The following is a 22,921-nucleotide window of genomic DNA, read 5'->3' as shown; positions in this document are numbered from 1 at the left end:
GTGAAAAGGCTGATCAGCCCAATTTTTTCTGACATTCCGTTGCTGGTATTGATTATACCTACCTACATGACTGTTAAAATTCCCTGAGAGTGTTTGAGATCGACGACTCACTTTTAAAAATCAGAGGTTTTTTTTATTGAATCGCAATTCACCACTTCTTCTTCTTCTGTAAAATACTGTTTTGAATTCGACCTTTCCTTCATCCCATGTCTAAAACGTCCCACTGTTACAATGTTTCTTTTCTCCATTCTCTTAATTCTCCTTCATTGCATCCCTCGTGTAATCTATCTATAATTCCAGCAATCTCTGTGTGTCTGTCTGCGACCGCTGTTTCTCGACAACCACTGGTCTGATGTCATTGAAACTTGCCAGGTATATTGCTGGGGCCCTGTGGATGTGCCTTTTCAAGGTTTGATATTAATCGGACAAGTGGTTCCCAAGTTATGGCCATTTATTTACCAAACAAATGACAGGACACGATTGACATCACAATTTTTTTTAATGTTTTTTTTTGCACGTACTGCCATGCACTAGTATCTATATAATCGGGTCATTCTCACATAATTGACAGATTGACGTCACATGTCTTTAAGTGGCCTTATTTCATGAAATTTCAGGCATTTTGGGCGAAGTTATGGGTATCTTTGCCCTGGGTAGCGTTCAAATAATCCCATCATTTGAGATCATAAAATTACAATAAATAGGAAAAAAAAAAAAAAAAAAAAAAGTTTGTTCTCACAGTCTGATGCAATTTTTGCAGTCACAATACCCACACTACCATGTTCATGTCCCAAAAAAGCATCAATAAATTCTCCGAATTTTACCAGAATTCATGTAGGGTTCCTTCTTAATTCAATATCTTCCGTATTAGAGTCCAAATACTGCCCAAAACTGTACAAGTTTTGCAATACAGTGGATTTTGTGCCCATCACTCAATTTTGTCATTACCGTAACGAAAACGCCCTACCGGTGAATGTTAGAACTGTGAGCCAATTAAGCAATCACGTCATGTGATCGTGACGTGGCGTTCGGTTCTTGTCCCACCATTTTAGAATTATTTTTCAAGTTTGGTCGTGCAGTTTGGGTGCAAAAACTCCTCAAAAGTTGGCAAGGTGAGTCCGTATGCTTATTTAACTTCATTACCATACATATGAATTTCAACAGATATTATGTACACCAACGTAGAGAATGTTTTTAAATGCTAAATTTTTGACAATTCACGGTATGTCTGCTTGACGGTTTGGCAACTACGAGGCGTTGTATGTTGATTTCGTCATTACCGTAACATTTTAGTTTCGTTACGGTAATGATGATTTGTGTTATGGTAATGATTTTTGCACTTTATGTCCACGATTTCTCATCAAACATGGTGATATTGATTTCTTATTGACGACACCTTTTTCTTATGTTTCTCAATAAACATGATGGAGATAGAATATTCTTGGCATCTTTGACGTCTCTTGAAAACATCATTGTCGGATATACAAGACCTTTCATTTCCGTTACGGTAATGACTCAATGGCCATAAAGCACTAAAATCGTGGTGAAAAATCGGCTAAATGAGAGGTAATTCAGTGATGCTTTCATCAAATACACCTGAAACTACATCCCATTTGCCACATTCGGACATGAAAATTTTAACCTTGTTCAAAGAATTTTCTAATGTTACCACCTCCTGATTGTGTCGGTTATGTAAGAATGACCAAATCGCATCTCTGACTTAAAAAAATTTAAATCCCAGTTTGCAATGTATTGTTACGAATTTGGAATTAGATTGCACACAACATATAGGTTCCTTTAGTCAGCTATGTCGATAAGTGCTTGTTCCCAAGATAGCTCACCTTCCATTGTTTAAATGTTCAGAAATAGATTAGATGCACTGCGGATCGATTTAATAGTTAGGGAACAAACAATGGAGACATCCCTCCCCCCTCTTCTGCGAAGAGCAAGAAGAACCCTGCCGTACCATGACTCATGATGTCAACAACTCCCTCCCACCAATGGCTGAGCGGGGGATGGAGCACGAGGGCATGAGTAACGAGTCACGCTGGGAGCGGGGGAAGGGCGGGAGAAGGATAAGAGGAGATCTTTTCCTTGTTCGTGTTCGAAGTTGAGTAGTAAGCTTTTTGCTTCGGCAGAGAGTAGTCGCTCAGCAGACCTTCGGGTCCTGTTTGGCTTGAGTTAGGGTTGAGGCCTTCGGAAGCTTTTTGCTTCTGCTGGCTCAGTGAGCTTCAGCTGAGGTCTGGCTCGGGAGGAGGCTTTTTGCTTTGGTGGTTCCGTGAGCTTCGGCTTCTGTTTGGCTCAGGAGAGCTTTTTGCTTCAAGCTGCCCTGTTTGGAAGAAAGTTAAGCCGGTCGCTCGGATCGAGCTGCGAGTGGTAGCTTCTTCTTCTTGGTTGGTGGAGCTCTTTGTTCTCCATTTTGGTTCCCGGCTTGGTGCAACTCATCGATCTCTTCGTGGAGGTGGATCCTCGGGGAAGTGACGCATCGACGGGAAGGATCGGCACCTCGTCTCACCAGCACGTGTTGAGAAGCGCGGGAGAATTCGCGCGAGCTCGGGAAGGATCGCAGCTCACGGCGATTGGATCCAGCTCACTCTCGCTGGAGCCTGGGTCCGAACAACTTGAAGACCCCACAAGGTGGAGAGGTTCGAGATAGGTTCTGGGTTTTGGCTCACCTGTCCTCCAAGCTGGAGCCCGTTATCAAAGGCATCTGCCACCATTTCTTGGGTGTGTGTGTGTGTGTACGTGTATCCGTCTAATAAGTAGGAACTGCTGTTAAGTGCAAGTAACTGTACATAATAAGTAGACGGTTGTAGTTCTTTTGTTGCTTGTTTAATTGCATACGTGCTTTATTATAATAAATGTCCTTGTGTGAATGTAATCTGTTCGTTGCGTCCATTCCCTCATTGAACTGCCCCATCTTGCACTTGGAATATAGTTGGTTTTTAAATAGCTGGTAAAGTGATCGGGTCCAACGGGGCTGCGCGATAATACCCCGCTCGGTTATCCAAAAAATAAGCGAGCTGCTTAAGCGGCTCGTTTCCAAGCAGTCCCGTTGAGGTACAATCTCTCGGTAACCTACCTGCACGAATAATTAGGTAAATCGAAGATTTGGCGATCGGACCCTGTAGCGTGGGTAGAGTGCAGACAAGGTTGTGGTGTGGTTACAAACACACCCGTGGCTGGTTTCCGGCGTTGATCCGGAAAGCCGCGACTGGTTTGTCCGTTCGGTGGGCGAAGCGACCACGATTGGTTAGACGCGGTCGTTCGCACGCCGACGGGCGGGAAATCCACAACAGTATGTTCGTGTTCCATCAATCGTCCCTTTTTACCAACTTCCGTGCCAATTCACCTCATCAACATAAACATACCCCCTCAGAACCACGCACCTGTTATTCCCTCCAATTACCGCTCCCGTCTTGCCCCTCATCCGACCTCCGCTTTTAGCAACTCTTCACTGTCTTATGCTTCAGTGTCAGCTCCTCCTCTGTTTCCCAAAGTGTGTGGTGTTCTGACATCTGTGGGCTCTACTCAAACTTAACAAATATCTCACTCTCTCAATCACTACACTAAACATACTCCTTCTTTCCTCTCATCACACCTCCCCCTCTTCCCAACCCCTCAAATATTGTACCTCCCACTGCAAACTCCCTTCTTTTTCACCATACCACAACTGTCTCATCCTTTCCCTCTCCCCAACTCTCCCACCCTCTCCCCTACAACTCAAAGCTTCCCTCTCAAACCAACCTTTACACTTCCCCCTGCAAGCTTCCCCCTCACCTTTCTCAATCCCCCCCCCCCTTTTCACCCTTCTCCCTGCAATCTCCCCCTTTACAAAGTTGCCCCCCCTCACATCCACAAAGCTGCCTCCTTGTTCACCCTCTCTCTTCCACCTCCTCAAATCTTCAACTGCCCTCTGCCCCCTCTCATGACTCCCCACTGTACCTCAAACCATCACCACCGTGCCTTTTCTCCTCCTCATCCGGCCCTATACCCGAGCTCTTCTGGAATCCTCCACACTCTTTCAACAACTCTCCTTACCTCCCCCCTCCTCCCGCTTCCTTAACAGTGTGGACAAACATCCGGGACCTTCGCTCAAACTCTCAAACCAGTCTTCCTCCTCCAAATCTTCGTGGCATCTAGTTAAGTCTGTTTCTGGTGTATGCTTCCCCTGCATCCCCTCCCTTACCTAAAAAGGTCGCACAACTGACACTGCACATGAAATGGCTGAATGCCTCAACTCTGTTTGCTTCAAAATCTTGTGTCCCAAACCCATCGCTTTCTGTTCCCACCTTACCAATAGTCCGTGAGCTGGACCCCAAATTTCAGAGATTGGTATCAAACGAGGGGCAAAGCGGCATGTCATTATGTTTAGTTTCGGAAATCGCTTGCTGGCCCTTCATGCAGGTTCATTTTTTAGCAATATCCGCAAGGGGGCGCTCGTCAAGTGTAAAAATAACAATTCCTTTTTTCGCGGTATTTTACGTTTATTCATATCCTGCATTTTATCCAATGCTCGACTGAGGCGATTTCCTATTATAAAGTCGATAAATCCTTAAATTTAGAGTGGAAATTAACTGCAAATGAATTGTATTTCAAACGTTTAAATGCGATTTTCTCTTATTTCACTGCATGCAGCTAATATCCGTTTTGTCAAGTTTGTTTTACACCAAAATATATACATCTTTCTAATATCCTTGCTAGTTTGTAAGTAGAAATATTGTCGGAAATTGGAATCTGGCGAGAGTGAGTCGATATTGATATACATGGATATCTCTCCTGCAAATGACGTTGCGTTACCAAGTGCTTCTATCATTGACGGCATGGCCCTGGTCCATAAGATGAGTGGTGACAACCGAACATTTGCAGAAGTTTCCGAGGAGCTGTTCCAAACTGTCTTGCAGACCTACCCAGGCAGCAAACGCATAGACGTAGTCTTCGATGTCTATCGGGATTTCTCCATCAAGAATGCAGAACGAGTAAAGCGTGGTTCATGTCAAGGAGTCCTGTTTTCGGTTATTATCCCAACACATAGAATAAAGAACTGGAGGAGTTTGTTGGCATGTTCTGCTAGCAAGGAAAACCTTACCCACTTCTTCGCTCAGGACTGGCAGAATAAACAGAATAAACTTGGTGGGAAGGAGCTGTTCATGACATATGGTAGCAAGTGCTTCAGGATTACAGAGGATGGAGTCACATTGGATGTTCAGCAACTTGCTTCAAACCAGGAAGAAGCTGATATGCGGCTATTGTTGCATGCAGCTCAGGCCGGGAAATCCAAACTCAAGTCAGTCGTCATAGTGTCAGAAGACACTGACGTCTTGATCTTGTGCCTGGCATTCTGCAGGAGGATACCGTGCAGGCTATACATGTGCGTCGCTGCAAAGGGCAGGAACAGGATACTTGGCATTGACAAAATGGAAGAAATGATGGGGGATGAAGTTTGTCTGGCCTTGCCTGGTCTACATGCATATACTGGATGCGATACGGTCAGTGCCTTTTCTGGTGTAGGCAAAAATCAAAGGCTTCAAGCTGATGTGCAAGGAAAAGGTGTTCCGCGATACTTTCGCAGCTCTAGGCGAAACCTGGTCCCTCACAATTGACATGTTGTCGGCACTGGAGTCATTCACCTGCCAGCCTATATGCAGCCAGGACTCCCGAGACGGGCGTGAATGCCCTGAGGTTCAGCATGTGGCGAGCGAAGACGGGGGGGGGGGGGGAGTCGAGTCTGGACAACTACCTCCATGCAAGGACTGCCTGGAACAACATGCACATCGAGCAAACTATCAGTGTGGTCTGGCGACGGAGCTTGGAGGCCAATCCTGATGTGCCAGCTCCTGAGCCTGGGTATGGCTGGGTCGTTGTAGATGATGGCAATCTGGATGTTCTGTGGATGAGTGGTCCACCTGCACCATAAGTAGTACTAGAGTTCATGTCATGCAAATGCCACCGTTTGTGAACTCCCAACCTGCGAATGTATGGTCAATGGCTTGAAGTGCACAGACGAGTGTTGGCTGAAAGACTGTACCAATATGACAGACGACATAGAGGACAACCTTACCTATGGCTATACTTCAGAGGAAGAATCTGACAGTGGGGAAGAATAAGTGCAAAGTTCAGAATCAGACAGCTGTTATCATTGCCTCCCACTATGTTGTATGTAATTACCAATGAAACGTAGTTGTGAACATTGCATTTTCGGGGTACATGTGGGTAATTACTTATGGTCACAAGTCTACAGTGTCAAAAAAAGAGAAAGATCAAGTCTGGTTTAGTCTGTCGTGCGTTCCGAATCATATATTTGGGGCCTGTTACATCCCCATCGGATTCCCCATACTTTCAACTCAATGTTTTTGCTACCATACATGAAAAATGCATTAACGAAGAAAAGGTATTTATTATGGGCAACCTTAATGCATGAATACCAAACCTCGAACGTTATAACTCGCAAAACGGTTATTACACAAGAAACCCAGACACCAGATCAAACCAACACAGTCAAATTATTTTCAATTTGTGCAAAGAGCTGAACGTTCAGCCTATAAACCACTTTAATAATAACAATCTTCACTGTGACGCGGGATGACATTTCGACAACTTAAGATATGGATCTCGCAATTAGACTGGACCTTGTGCTCTACAGAAAGCATCTCGTTAATAAAATCATTTGAAGTTATTCGAGACGAAAATCTCCCGACTAATCATGCAGTCCATGAAAGCTCTTCCGTTACAACTATAATGAACAGCGATTAGTCTTCCGTTACAAAATTTTGCCACAAAGTTCTTAAACAGATTTACGACTATTGATTCTTAACAAAAGTAAAATTTTCCATCTTCACTTATAGCATTCCGCTCCATGAACACTAATAATTCAGTTTATATTAATGGACTACTACTATATATCTAAGATGTGTATACTTTCATGCTTTACCCTCTGTATGTGATGGTGGTCAATAAATAATAATAATAATATTGGACAGCGGCAGGATGCTTCAACATATTGTGATGTAGGCGTGACATTTTCTATGCTGACTGCAATCAACGGCACTTTTATTTGGCAAGGACTTGCCTCTTCCCATTTCAGTTTGCAAATTGACAAAATGCCGACTCGTATGGGCTCCAGTCGAACTTCTGCAAAGTCGGTCTCGTTGATTTTAAAGATATTGGAGAAAAACGCGTTTGAAGATAGAAAAAGTAGTTCATTATCATTAAATAAATTACATATATATAACGTAATTACACCATATTATTGTCATCAAAACACAAATTGATTTGACAGTTAGATAATATATACATTTTACTTCGCAAACCTGCAAAGAAAAAAAAAAAATCGGTTAGTTTGACCCTCAAAGAGCGCCCCCTCGCGGATAACGCCTAAAAACGAACATGGATGATGGGCCAGCAAACATTTTCATGAAATATAGGTTATTTCTCACCAAAAAAGTAAGGTCTCCTTTTTCCCCAAATTTTTGTCTCGCTCACGGACTACAAGTCACACCCAGCTTGTTCCTGGACTCTGTGTCCGTTTCTCATGAGAAAGTGGAGAGCTTGCTGTCAAACCTCGACTCAGATTCTGCAATCAACCCTCATTCCCCTTCTCCAAAAACTCAAGAGTTTCTCAAGATGGCATCAACCCACATTTCCCAAAAACCTGCTCGGCTGCTCTTGCTCACCCTCTCTGTTCTACTTGCCCTCTCATTTTTTAAGGTCATCTGCCATCTGTTTGGATATCAGCAAACATTGCCGGCCTGTATAAAAAAGGTGCAAAAACATCCCTGCAACTACAAAACAATCAGCCTTCTCCCAATCATCAGCAGGGTCACGGAACCATCAGCAGGGTCACGGAACCATCAGCAGGGTCACGGAACCATCAGCAGGGTCACGGAACCATCAGCAGGGTCACGGAACCATCAGCAGGGTCACGGAACCATCAGCAGGGTCACGGAACCATCAGCAGGGTCACGGAATCCATTTTCACTTAAGACATTAAATCCTTCCTCTTCTCCAATGCCTTGATTTCCGAACATCAATTTGGATTCAGACCAAGTCACTCTACCCTGGATATGCTGCTTCTGCTCTCCTAACAATGGATGAAGGTCCTCAATGCCAGACATGAAAATAGAGCCATCACCGTCGACATATCACGTGCTTTCGATGCTGTCTGGCAAACTGCCCTGCTCACCAAACACTCTTCCTATGGTATCCAAGGACATCTCCACTCATGACTCACAAACTTCTTCTCCCGTTGCAGCCAACGTGTGGCCCTCAATAGAGTTCTCTCATTCCCTCTTCCTGTCCAGGCTGGATTTCCTCAAGGCAGTGTTCTGGGCCCAATTAATTTTCTCATTTTCATCAATGATCTCTCAGACTGTGTAGAAAATCCTGTTTATCTCTTTGAAGACTCCACCCTCTGCCGCAACAGCTGTCAATCCTCAGATTGGCAAGCAGCAGCCTCTTCACTCTCTCCAGATCTGGATAAAAATCACAAGCTGGTCCAAAAAGTGGAACATGTCTTTGAATCCTGATAAATCTCACTCTCTCACCAAGTCTCTCCAAAAAAACGTCTACCCCCCCCCCCCTCTAATCTACTTTCTCAACAATCCTCTTGAAGAAGTCCTTTCATTCAAGCTTCCGGGTCTCACTATCTGCCATGGTATTTACTGGGAAAGCCACATTTCCAAGGTGGCTTCCAAAGCCAGTCACCGACTGGGAAACCTCCATCACGCAAAATCCTTCCTTGGCACACTTGAGCTCCTGACCACATGCAAAGCTTTCGTCCACAGCATAATGGAGTACTGCTTTCCCCTTTCTCGGCTACGCGCTGTGGAAACCAAGGCATTTCAGATTATTGGCATCTCCCACGGTGAGGCTGAATCTTTGGGTGTCTCACTCTCTCACCGCAGGCTGGTCAGTGGACTTTGTCTTCTACTGTCTCCTCTCCGGTCTCGCACCCCCCTGCTCTGTCTTGCGATATCTCCTGCCATATTTCCACAGGGTGCTCAAGGTCCACCAGCAACTCCCTTCTGATTAAATTACCAAACTCAAGAATCACTGCTCACCTTCACTCTTTCATTAGTCTTTGTTCCCACCTTTTGAAAAAAAACTCACTCTCTTCAATCCCATCCTTCCCTCCAGGTCTTCAAAACAGCTGTTCAGCACAATCTCTTATCTTCCCCCATCCAAAAACATGATCTTTTCTACCCCCATTAATTCACACAAAACCCACCTCCTTCAAATGCCCTGCTTTCCTTCCTGAAAGTCCCTGTAGTGTCCATCGTGTTTACCCCGTGTACCCCGCCCCACCCCTCTCCCTTCCACAGTTCTCCCATTTCCGTTCCGCACTGTTTTATCCTTCCCTCTCCCACCCTCTTATCTCCATTTCCCCTTGTTATACGTTCTGTGTGTTAGCTCTCAAACGAGCCTCCACATTGTTATAGAAAATACCAATAATGTCATTTTTCTTGTCATTCAAATTTTTTTTTTTTTTTTTTTTTTTTTTTTTTTGAGTTCAGCAACAATGAAATGAACAGTACAAGCACAAAGCAGCTTGTTTGAATCTCTCACTCTGCCCTTTGAGGAGTGGACTGAAGATTTGAAAACAGTACATATATCCAAACTCATTTTATTTTTGTACACAGTCAAGGCTCGTATAAGAACCAGCACATACAACATATAACAAGGGGAGCAGGAGACAAGAGGGACAGGAGAGGGAAGCACAAAACATTGGGGAATAGACACATGAAGAGATCTTTGAAAGGGAGAGGGATGGGGCAAGCACATGGGGTATACAAGATGGATGCTTCAGGGACTTTCAGGAAGGAAAGCATGGAATATGAAGGAGGTTGGTTTGGGGTGGATTAACAGGGGAAGAAAAGATCGTGGTTTTGGATGGGGAAGGATAAGAGATGGTGGTGAACAGCTGTTTTGAAGACCTGGAGGGAAGAGTGCGATTGAAGAATGTGTGGTAGTTTGTTCCAAAGGCAGAAAAACAATGAATGAAAAAGTGAAGGTGAGCAGTGATTCTTGATTTTGCTAATTTTACCAGAAGGGAGTAAGGAGCTCAGATGTGTTAAGGAAGGACTTCGGATGAAGGAGGACGCCCAGTCAACGACTGGCTTTGGAGGCCAGTTTGGCGATGTGGCTTTTCCAGGAAAGATCATGGCAGATAGTGAGGCCCAAAACTTTGAATAAAAGAGCTTCAAAAGGATTGTTGAGAAAGTAGGTGTGGGGGGGGGAGGTTCCAGACAGTCGTTTCTGAGAGACATGGTGAGTGTGAAATTTGTCAGGATTCAAAGACATGTTCCACATGTTGGACCAGCTTGTGATTTTATCCGGATTTGCAGAGAATGAAGAGGCTGCTGCTTGCCGATCTGAGGGATGACAGAGGGTACAGCAAAGGGTGGAATCATCCACAAAGAGATAGAGGATTTTCCAGTCGGAGAGATCATTGATGAAGATCAGAAAAAGAACAGGGCTCAGAACACTGCCTTGAGGAACTCCAGCCTAGAAAAGAAGAGGGGATAAGAGAATTACATTAAGGACCACACGTTGGACAGGAGAGGAAGTCTGTGAGCCAAGAGTGGAAGTCAGATCAGGTAATGGGAGCATGCGCCACAGCAGCACATCGCTGCATCCACTTTCTGCCGGTACTCCAGGGGATTCTGTCTGGCCAACCCCCAGGCAGATGCCTGGCCCATCCCCATCTCCTTGACAAGCCGATCAACCTGCTGCAATCAAGAGGCATGTGGTCAGCCCATTGGCCTCCTCCACACACAAGACTCCCTCGCTGAGAGAATCTGGTGAGCAGGATCAGCGTCAGGAAAACGAGCCACATGTCCATACAGCCACAGCTGACGCTCACGGGCAATGCAGGTAACAAATCTCATTTGAGTCTCTCAGAAACCGCTCGTTGGACACAAAGTCCGACCAGTGAGATCAACGGAATCAAGTCTCCGTCTCAGATCATTGGTCAGAGTCCAAGTCTCGCATCCATAGAGCAAGACTGGAAGCACCAAGGACCTGAAGACTTGGACTTTCATCCTCCCGCACAGGTAGCGGCAGCGCCACACCCCATTATCCAGTGAATCCATGACTCCCAAGGCCTGACCCAGACGTCTACTGACCTCTGACTCACAGCCGGCAGAGACATGAATATCACCGCAAAGGTAAGTGAATCTCTCCACGACCTCAACATCCTCACCACAAACAGGCATAGACAGGACAGCGGCATCTAAGATGTCATTGAAAGCTTGGATCTTAGCTTTGACCCAGGAAACCCGTAATCCCAGTGGCTCCGACTCCTCATTCAGCACCTCGAGGGCCCCCAAAAGGATATCTAAAGTATCTGCAAAGATGACTGCATCATCTGCGAAATCAAGGTCAGAGATCTTGACATTCCCAAACGATGCACCGCAGCTTGATCTCTCCGACATCCTCCCGAGAATCCAGTCCATACAAGTGCTGAAAAGTGTGGGGGCCAGTACACACCAGTGACAAACTCCAGTAACAACTGGAAATAAGTCAGAGATGGTACCACCACATCTCCCAGCACTCAGTACCAAAGTAGACTTCAGATCGATCAGTTTTGGTGGCACACTACGAAAACCAAGAATCCTCCAGAGGACATCCCGATTCACTGAATCAAACGCTTTACAGAGATCAACATAGGCTGCAAGCAGCCCCTGCCGAAACTCTCGTCTGCGTTCGGTGAGGACCCGAAGAGCAAGGATACGGTCAATCCTTGACTTCTTTGGTGTAAAGCCTGACTGCTCTGGAAACTGGTGCTCAAGCAGATGGTGGCGAACCCTATCAAGAATTATCCGAGCAAAAACCTTTCCCGGCACCGAGAGCAGCGTCAACCCTCAGTAGTTGTTGCAGTCTTGGCGATCACCCTTCCCTTTCCAGAGAGGGACACAAGGCCCCTCTTCCAGTCAGTTGGGATGATGCACGTGTTCCAGGCAGAGCACAGAATTGCATGCAATGACACGAGTTCAGCATTTCCACCAGCCTTGAGAAGTTCAGCATGGATGCCACAGATCCCTGGAGCTTTACCCCATTTCAACCGGTTCACCGCAGCCTGTGTTTCCACAAGCGAAGGTGGACCACAGTTGATTGGAGGGTCAGCAACAGGGATTGTACACCCGACGTTCAACTCGACAGCTGGTGGATCAACCTGGTACAACTGCTCAAAGTAACCGGCCCAGCGGGCCTTCACTTCGGACTCCTGTCAAGAGCCCACCACCCTCTGCTCTAACTTCAGTACACCGAAGGATGGGCTTGGATGAACGCAATACGCGAATTACCCTGTAAACAGGATGAGAATCCCTTGACCACAGGTGATGCTCTACCCCCTCACAGATTCCTCACACTAAGCCTCCTTGTATTGCCTTGGATAAGGCAATGAGAGTGGAGATTGCCTTGGTTACCATAGGAAGAGAGTTTGGTGAGCAGGGCAGGGTGCCAGACCGTATCGAAAGCACGCGATATGTCTAGGGACATGGCTCTGATCTCATGTCTGGCATTGAGGACCTCCATCCATTGTTGGGAAAACAGGTAAAGCAAGTCCAGGGAAGAGTGACCTGGTCTGAATCCAAATTGATCATTGGAAATCAGGCCATTGGAGAAGAGGAAGGATTTAATGTCGGAAGTGATGATGGATTCCATAACCTTGCTGATTGGGTGAAGGCCGATTGGTTTTTTGTTGCAGGGATCTGCTTGTGCACCTATTTTATGCAGGGTAGTAATGTTTGCCGATATCCAAGCAGATGACCTTGACTAAATGAGAGAGTGAATAGAACAGAGAGGGTGAGCAAGAGCAGAGGAGCATGTTTTTAGGACACGTGGGCTGATGCAGTCTGGACCGGATGCAAAATCCGAGTCAAAGTTTAGTAGCAAATTCACCATCTTGTCAGGAGAAAAGGACACAGTACAGGAACAGCTGAGTGTGACTGGGTAAGGTGGGTACAGAAAGCGATGGGTTTGGGACACAAGATTTAGAAGCAAACAGAGTTTCAGCATTCAGCCTTTTCACGTGCGGTATCAGCTCTGTGGCCATTTGAGGTAAGGGAGGGATGGAGGGGGAACATTCATCAGAAACAGACTTAACTAGACAAGTTAGGGTTGTGTCTCTTCCCTGACGAAAACCACGTTAGTGTTGAATTGCAAAGTAATTGAGCTTGTTACATTAAGTGACAAATGTTAGTCATTTCTGTGCTGTAGTTTCTCAGCACAAACAACTGATAGGGAAACTACCACTGTATATGTTAAGTGGAATATTTTGATCATGGTAAATACATCATTTGAGAATTTTGAATGAATTGGACTGAAGCTGAAGCAAAAGTAATTTTAGAGACACAACCCAAACTTATTACACCTGTGTAGGTTGTCTTGTACTCAAACTCACACAAAAGTGAAGGGGCTGTTTGTTATGAGGAAGAGCTTCTTCTTATCTGCCACCAGCTTGCATAGTAATGTATCCGTATCATCTCCACGAAACAGGTAAGTTTCTGAAAATTGAATGGCACGATATTAAACGTCACGTCACCGTACACAATGAAACCTTCCAAATTACATTGTGTTAAAATTTTCTGCAGAATATCAACAGCAGCTAAATTCAGCAAAACACATGGTTGGTCAGGCCTTGGAATCGTAATTTTGCATCATGACCATTAGCGGTCAACTTAAATTTCTGTTGAGGGTGTATTTCCTTCTCCAAACAAGTAATTAGACAATAGTAAAAAAGAAAAGAAAAAGAAGAACGAAAACAAGGACATGGTTGGAGTCTACGAGCAGCAAATTTAATTGGTCGTGATGACGTAAAATGCCGTAATATTTTCTCCAAGTACTGTGAAACGGAAAGGTTTCGAAAGTGCTAAAAACACGATTTGTGTTGTCGTGTTCAAGTATATAATTCAAAGGAAATAAAGTACAGGTTTTAAAGGTTATTGAAAAAAAAAATTCGGAAGTTCATCACCGTTGATGCAGCATATACACCAACTCATTTGACATGTTAGGTTAGTTCTTCATGCCTCTTGTTTGTGTCCTTTATGAAGTCCTTAAAAACAGTAAGTTTCCTACTGGGAATGATTTTCAATTTTGTTTGACTGCCAGACAGACAGAAAGAGGAAAAATAAATCACACCCGTGTCCAAAGAAAGCAGTTTAGCTTGGCATTTTTAATATTAAATATGCAAAACCGAGAAAATAATAAAACCAATTAGAAGTACCCTTTAGAACCATCTATAATTAAACACGGTGGTTTAGAAAGGTTCTTCATATTTGACGGACGGATGGGAGGAAGGACATAGCCAAATAGTGAAGCGGCTTCATTGCTTTAAAATCTCACTCCTCTCTGGGCATGTGCGATCGGGACAAATTCAGGGCCAAAGTAATGTCAGACACCACGATCCGCAAACCCTGCTTGTCTGCGGACCCCGCATGCTCCATGGACCAGGCAGGCCCCATGTGTCCACAGACCCCGCTAATCCAAAGGTCATCAAGTGTGACCTGCTTCTACATTAGCACTCACTTTTGTTCCAATTATTTAATCACTTCTGTTTTTTTTATTTTTTTTTAAACACTCCAGGACTGGTCTCCCATGTCCACCTGGGAAATTGGAAATCAGCTAACATCACAGCATTACATAAAAAGGTGCAAAAACAGATCTTCTTAACTGCAGCCCAATTCGCTCACTGTACTTCCAATCATCACCGAGAGGTCATGGAATCCATCATCGCAGTTGACATAAAATCATTCCTTTTCTCAAACAGCCTCATCTCAGATCATCAATTCAGATTCAGACCTCGTCACGCCACCTTCGACATGCTGCGTCTACTCTCCCATCAATGGTGGAGGCACTGAACAACAGACATGAGATCAGGGTCATCTCGTTGGACATATCTCAATCTTTTGATATAGTCTGACAACCTGTATCAAAATCGCCTGGGTGATCGCCAGGACTGCAACAACTACCAAGGGGTGATGCAGCACTGTGCCGGACAAGGTTTATGCTCGGAAAATTCTTGATGGGGTTCGCCACCATTTGATTGAGCACCAGCACCCTAAGCAGACAGGCTTTACACCAAAGAGGTCAACGATTGACCTCATCCTTGCCCTTCCGGTCCTCACCGAACGCAGACGAAAGTTTTGGCAAGGGCTGCTCGCAGCCTATGTTGATCTCTGCAAAACGTTAGATTCAGTGAATCGGGATGCCCTCTGGAGGATTCTTGGTCTTCGTGAGGTGCCACCAAATCTGATGTCTGAACTGAACTCTGGTACTGAGAGTGCTGTGATATGTAGTCATACCATCTCAGACTTATTTCCAGTTGTTACTGGAGTTTGTCAGGGGTGTGTACTGGCCCCCATGCTTTTCAGCGCTTGTATGGACTGGATTCTCGGGAGGATGTCGGAGAGATCAAGCTGCGGTGCATCATTTAGGAAGGTCAAGATCTCTGACCTTGATTTCGCAGATGATGCAGTCCTCTTTGCAGAGACTCTGGATATCCTTTTGGGGGCCCTCAAGGTGTTGATTGAGAAGTCGGAACCACTGGGATTACGGGTTTCCTGGGTCAAAACTAACATCCAGGCTTTCAATCACAAATTGGAGGCTGCCATCTTGTCTGTAGCCACTTGTGGTGAGGACATTGAGGTGACTGAGAGATTCACTTACCTTGGCAATGACATTCACATCTTTGCTGGCTGAGTCAGAGATCAATAGATGTCTGGGTTGGGCCTGGGAAGTCATGTATTCACTGGATCATGGTGGGGGGGGAGGGGGGTGGCGCTGTCGGTACCTGTACAGGACGACGAAAGTCCAAGTCTTCAGGTCCTTGGTGCTTCCAGTTTAGCTCTACAAATGCAAGACTTGGACTCTGACCTGGGATCTGAGATGGAGACGTAATTCCGATGGTACCAGGTCTCTTCGGAGAATCCTTGGATATCGCTGGTCAGACTATGTCTGAGCGTTTCCTGAGAGAGACTCAAATGAGATTTGTTACCTGCATAGTCCGTGAGCATCAGCAGCGGCTGTATGGACATGTGGCTCGTTTTCTTGATGCTGATCCTGCTCACCATATTCTCTCAGCGAGGGAGCCTCATGAGTGGAGGAGGCCAATGGGCCGACCACATGCCTTGTGGTTGCAGCAGGTTGATTGGCATCTCAAGGAGATGAGGATGTGCCAGGCATCTGCCTGAGGGATGGTCAGACGGAGGCCCTTGGAGTACCAGAGGAAAGTGGACACAGCGACACACTGCTCCCATACCTGGCCTGACACTGGCATCCTGCCTTGCTCTCGAAACTGTCTGCCAATACAATCCAAAGCCAACTCCACTGTTGGATTACTGATGAAAGAGGATTTTTTAGCTTGTCTGAAATTTAAGTTCCAGATAAGGTATTATCATCGTGCACCGTCGTCAGTCTCCCATTTTGACTTCTCCGGCCAGCAGTGTTCCTCTCCTGACTGGTAAGAAGGGACTACAAAGCTCATTCCAGTCTTGTGACGAAGCAGGTCAAAATGGCCGACTTTGTAAATTTCTTCAAAAAAAATCTTCCTCTCCAGACCACCAATCAAAATGCTACCAAATTTGGGTTACACCATTAGGACAGGGCCAAAATAAGCTGCAGGTCCAGTTGTCCTATTTTTTTTATGATTAAACGGATGAATTTTTGTTTGAAGTAAATAGATTTGCGTTTTCAACGGTTCCATTTTTATTATTCTCCGACAGCAGGAACCCTTTGGAAGAAAGCATGACGGACGGATCACAGTAATAGACGGCTCATATGTGATCATCATGATAATTTTCATTATTGTCATGGCAATGACTGAGCACGGACACGTGCAAACCCACCAACCATCATAACCTTTCAAATAAAATATTTCATGCCAATGTTAAAATGAAAAAGATATTCAGTCAGGTATGCCTATCTCACTCACCCAAGTCATTTTCTATAATGTTGTACAACAGACCCTTTACGTGTACATCTCGGATTGCATCCTGCAAGAAAAGACATACGGCATAATGAGACTGAATGCAAGGTAGTCTGATGGGATTCTTTCACCGTAGCTTTTCATTAACTCTATCTTGAATTCTCCTCTTATAAAAGGGTAAAGGAAAACTAATTATAAAATCATCAATTGTTATTAAAAAAAATATCATGTACACGCAATAGTGGCTGAAAGACCAAAAAACACCGATCTGGAAAATACATTAGTATAATTATATCTTACGAATTGTCACATGACAACTGGCTCATGAATGAGCTTGAGGGAAGAGGTATTCCCCCCTTCACTCTCTAATCTGTTCCATATGCAACACCAAGTGCACATATTGTGGGGTTTATGCTTGATGCCATCAGGGAAATTTGTGATGGAACCAAAATGATACTTGTGTAGAGGCAGTACTGCTCAACAACACACGTGCGCACACAAACACGCACCTTCCTCATTCTCCTTAACTGAAGAAAAAAAAAAAGGTGTAAGGTTCAAATCAAAAGTTTTTCCAATAAGGATGATAATTAGGAGGAAGGTGAATTTTCACACACTGCCTTAAGCTGTGCCACATTAGAGATCAATAAATTTTGATGTAATTCTGCAGTGATAGTCCAATTAAAGTAAAGAACGGAGGTGAAAATTTGCGTGCCACCCAGCAGTGGCACGGAAGGCAGAGCCGGTTAAATCTCAGCGTATTTTCAAAATTAGTATCATGAAGGTCCCACAACCAAATATAAATGATCCTCACGAACCACTGACCCTTTCATTTACGAGGAACTTTAACACAGGAGGAGGCCATTTGGCCCAACGTGCCTGTGCTACAACACAATCTAATATTTTAGACCCCTGGGAGGGAGGCAAAAACAGTAGGCCACAGAGTGTATAGATGCATTTTAAAATAAATAAAAACCAGATATTTATTTTTAAAAAACAATTTGGGGGGGATGAGGGGTTGATGTGGGTTTTAGAACAAGGAAAGAACACACGGGCAACACATTCACCTTTTGACTAGACTTCTCAGACCACACAATCAACAAATACAGCAAGAAAGAGAGCAATCAGACATTGCAGACCCTCACCAGTGCTTGTGTTGTGTGGTGTTTGTGTAGTACATTGTGTTGCGTTTGTGTACTGTTGTGTTATGTAATTGAGACATAACTAGAACTGCCACTTTATAACTGCTGGCAGTGATGACTGGGTACCAAGACGTCCCGCTTTGATCAGACACCTGACCCTGACCTATGATGTTAATTATTATTCAATTGAATTCAGAATGGGATGAAAATGAATTCAATTCAAATCAAATGGAAGACCACACAGGTACAGTCTTGCATTGGAGTAATCAGAAGGAACCCAAACAAGCAAAAAGGAAAGATGAAGTTATCAGGAGGAACCTAGATAGGATTTGGGTTTCAACTGCTTTAACACTACTCACAAACCCAGGTGTCACCAAATGAACCTTATTCAAAAAAAATAAATAAAATTAAAAAAAAACAACCAACATCAAAAAATAATAATAATAATTCTGGCTGCCAGACCATGCATCCGATCAAATTGTAATTTAAAACCAATATTCCTCATCACGATTAGATCACAATTGTGAAGCTTCACGTCGATCGATGAAGCGGTTCAAGGGAAAGAATAATTTTAAAGATTTTCATTCAATCCAATATGGCTGCCAGACCAACTGATCAATTAATTATTCGTGACCAGCCTGGCATTCCCAAGGTTTTGTGAAGTTTCCCCTTGATCTATCCAGCCGTTCTGGAGAAGGTTTTTTTTTAATGGATTTAGGGTAAATTCAACATGGCTGCCAAATTATGTGACCTATGACATCATAGGGTGGGAACGTTTCATTCCTCATGGATAGGCGGTCATACCTGTAAAGTTTCACTTTGATCTGTTCAGCCGTTTCAGAGAAGATTTTTGAAGGGTTCTATGTTGAAAAAAAAGTCTGCTGAACTACATGACCGATGAAATCAATGTTATTTTTCTGTGGACCAATTTATCCCCAGATGACCCACAAACATTTTCAGACTGATCGGATGTGACTTTCCAAATATGCAATGATGAAGTCATAAGGTGAAGGCACCCATGACAATAAAAAAAAAAATAATAATAATCACGCTTATTCCCCATGCGGAGTACTTGCCATGTGACTAGTTTCAATATTTTGCTTGCTGCGGTTTAGGTGATAGAGGTCCAACGTTTTCCTTTTTTCCATAACTATGACGTCATAATTATAATTAAAACATTCTACATGAATAGTCGCTTTTATGGTGAAAATTTGTCAACCAACAAGTGGTTGCAAAGTAAAACCATATTCATGTTCTGTGTGGGCAAACAAACAGATAGACAGACAGACAGACAAACAAACAAACAAGCAGTCATAGACTGGTACTTACGAAATCGTCAACTTGACCTCTGACCTTGTCTAATAAAATCTGTCTCGAGAAAAGGTAGCGAAGCAAACCAGAAGTTTCTATGATGATTCTGCACCAAACCATCAAAAAATTGAATGTTTGACCTCACTGTGACCTTGACCTTTGACCAAAATCTAATCAGTGCTAGTCATCACGCTCCTGAAACACGTGGTGCAATTTGACATTGGTAGCTTCTTCCATTCTCGAGTTACTGTGGATTAACGTAACGTAAAGGTCACACTCGACGCCCCCCCAACTCGAAAGGACGCCGGGGCGAGCACGATGATGTCAGCGCGCACACGCAAAACCTTGCCACGTGACGAGCCGTGACGCGGCGGGTGAAATATTTTTATACAATCTTAAAACGTCTCCAGAACATCCGATTTTTACCAGAATTTCGAGAACCGATTGTTAAGCGTCCTAAGTGATCGCAAAAACCGAAGACAAAATTAAAATCAAAGTTAAAACGAACTCGTAACGTCGAGCGAAGCAAAAATACTCCATTTCTCCACAGGAATTTACGGAATTATTTAATATTATTTTATAACACTGAAAATTTTAAAACAGCCGGAACTCGACGAATTGACACACAAACTCCGAACTTACCTCGATCTTCCAAACTCACGCTCCGTCAATAATACCTGTGGTAACTTTTCTCGAGTTATCATGTTTTGGATGTTTGACCTTGACCTTTGACCGATTTTGACCAAAATCTAATCAGCGCTAGCCATCATCCTCCTGAATCAGGTGGTGTAATTTGACATTGGTAGCTTCTTCCATTCTCAAGTTATCGTGTCTACAAACAAACAAGCAGTCATAGAATGGTACTTACAAAATAGTCAACTTGACCTCTGACCTTGTCTCATAAAAGCTGTCTCTGGAGAAGGTAGTGACGCAAACCAGAAGTTTCTACGATGATTCTGTACCAAACCTCATAAAACATCCGATTTTTACCAGAATTTTGACAACCGAGTGTTAAGCATACTTAACCGTGACCAAAAATTGAAGACAGGATTGAAATTAACTTTAAAACGAGCGCGTAATGCCGTGTGTTACAATCCCCCTCATTAGCATAATCTTCAGTTAACCCTCAGATATGACACCCGATATAAATCTCATAAAACATCCGATTTTTACTACAATTTCGACAATCGAGTGTTAAGCATACTTAGCCATTACCAAAAGTGAAAACAGAATTGTGATCCGAGTTAAAATGAACTCGTAACGTCGAGCGAAGCAAAAATCTCAATTTCTCCACGCAATTATTTAATATTATTTTATCAGTCACAAAACCGTAATATTTGGCCATCCACCAACAATCTTTACATAATCTGATGGCTTAGTCAGGCATACGACGATAACCTTTATTGGGATAAAAATGACTTCTTAACACCATCTTTATCGAAAACACCGTCAGCGCGCACACGCAAAACCGTGACTTTTTATGTGACTCAACGACGCGTCTGCTCGAGCGCACTGCACCACGTGACGAGCCGTGACGCGGCGAGTGAAATATTTTTATACAATCTTAAAACGTCTTCAAAATATCCGATTTTTACCAGAATTTCGACAACCGAGTGTTAAGCGTCCTAAGCGATCGCAAAACTTGAAGACAAAATTAAAATCGAACTTAAAACGAACTCGTAACGTCGACCAAAGCAAAAATACTCCATTTCTCCACATGAATTTATGGAATTATTTTTGACCTCACTGTGACCTTTGACCGATTTTGACCAAAATCTAATCAGCGCAAGCCATCACCCTCCTGAATCACATGGTGTAATTTGACATTGGCAGCTTCTTCCGTTCGAGTTATCGTGCCTACAAACAAACATACAAACAGATGACGGAAGTCATCAATATACTTACGAAATCTTTAGATTTCATAAGTAACAGGCAGTCAGAGACTGGTACTTATGAAATAGTCAACTTGACTTCTGACCTTGTCCAATAAAAGCTGTCTAGAGAAGGTAGCGAGGCAAACCAGAAGTTTCTACGATGATTCTGTACCAAACCATCAAAAATCGAATATTTGACCTCACTGTGACCTTGACCTTTGACCGATTTTGACCAAAATCTAATTAGCGCTAGCCATCACCCTCCTGAATCACGTGGTGTAATTTGACATTGGTAGCTTCTTCGGTTCTCGAGTTATCGTGCCTCCAAACAAACACACAAACAGAGGACGGAAGTCATCAATATACTACGAAATCTTTAGATTTCGTAAGTAACAAATGCAATACCCTCTCGTCTGGCGAGAACAACGAGAGCAAAGCCAATGGCGTGCCATCACAAATCCCCACCCTTCTCACCAAGAGCAAAGTTGTAAAGATGGCAAAACGTTCCCGAATGAATGACCCAATATCAAATTCTGAGTTAATTTTTATTTTTTTTGACCCCTGAAACGCCAAGTCTCCACCATGAGGGGCATGAACCGGGGTCAAATGCAAAAAGAATCGTAACATATTTCATGCGTCGCCCAATGTTCATTAAAAATGTTTGTGGATGTACCCGGAATTGCATTTTTAACCTCCGCCATCGAAGATGGATGGAGGTTACCGTTTTCACCCCTTTCTGTTTGTTTGTTTGTTTGTGAACAGAATTACGGAAAAACTCGACGGATTTCGACGAAACTTGGTTGGGGGGGGGGGGGGTTAGGTCTGGTCCAAGGATCATGCCATTCGATTTTGGACTTGGTCCAAAATCCAATATCGCTGCTATGGCGGCCAATTTGAAAAAAAATATTTGAATTTTTTTTTTTTGCATTTCTTCATGTTTTAAGTGATTTCCAACCCACCGCCCCCCCCCCCAAAAAAAAAATTGAGAAAAAAAATTTTGCAACTTTTTTTTCAACAAAATTTCGATTTCTTTTTTTTGCATTTCTACATGTTTCAAGTGATTTCCAACAAAAAAAAAACATGCCAAAATTGTAATTGCGGCTTATTTTGGAACTTCAGGTGGATATACCCACGTAAAATAAATTTCCGTCTCAAAGAATCTCGTTATGACGAATGAATTGAGTATGTAAAAGTTAAAAGTAAAAGGGAAAGTTGCAAACTATAACTCTGTGAGCACTGTTGACGTCAAATTGAATGAATAGGATATCAGGTTCACTTGAGTGACCTAGCAGTATTGGCGGCGGAGGTTTTGCACTCTACCGAGTGCTCCCCCTCTAGTTGGGTCTGTTTTGGCCGTGCCCCTCATGCTCTTGCACCTTCGTGGCATGTGGTGATCATAACTACTAAGTTTGGTAAATTTCTGCACAACTGTTTAGGAAGAGATAATGCGATGGATGGGCAGACAGACAGACACGCACAGACTGAGCTGATTACAATATCCCCCCCCCCTCCCTCCCCCACTTCCAACCCTCATTTCTTTCAAAAAGCATGGTGATAATCACCCTTACTTTAGCGAACATACTTCAACACTTAAGCTACCTACCTACCAGTTAAGCCAAGAACCCCTCAATGCTTCTTCATACCTGTATAACTACAATTTAAACTTACCTATG

The 22,921-nt window shown here is 43.7% G+C and overlaps 1 protein-coding gene across 1 annotated transcript in view; it reads right to left on the bottom strand.

The window, feature by feature from the left end:
- Positions 1–22,921, bottom strand: part of NT5DC2 (5'-nucleotidase domain containing 2) — an 83,553-nt gene that overhangs the window by 20,399 nt on the left and 40,233 nt on the right. The window contains exons 7-8 of the mRNA XM_085863840.1: positions 16,931–16,991; positions 13,403–13,505 (exon numbers count right to left, since the gene is read on the bottom strand). Of these exons, the coding sequence (XP_085719966.1) occupies positions 13,403–13,505; positions 16,931–16,991 (164 nt within the window). The remainder of the gene's footprint in view (positions 1–13,402; positions 13,506–16,930; positions 16,992–22,921) is intronic.

This window comes from Eptatretus burgeri, chromosome 18, assembly GCF_056783735.1.
Source record: "Eptatretus burgeri isolate ZD-2024b chromosome 18, Ebu_testis_v1, whole genome shotgun sequence".
NCBI lineage: Eukaryota > Metazoa > Chordata > Myxini > Myxiniformes > Myxinidae > Eptatretus > Eptatretus burgeri.
The sequence above is the reverse complement of the archived record's forward strand: the minus strand, read 5'-3'. Positions and strand labels throughout refer to the sequence as shown.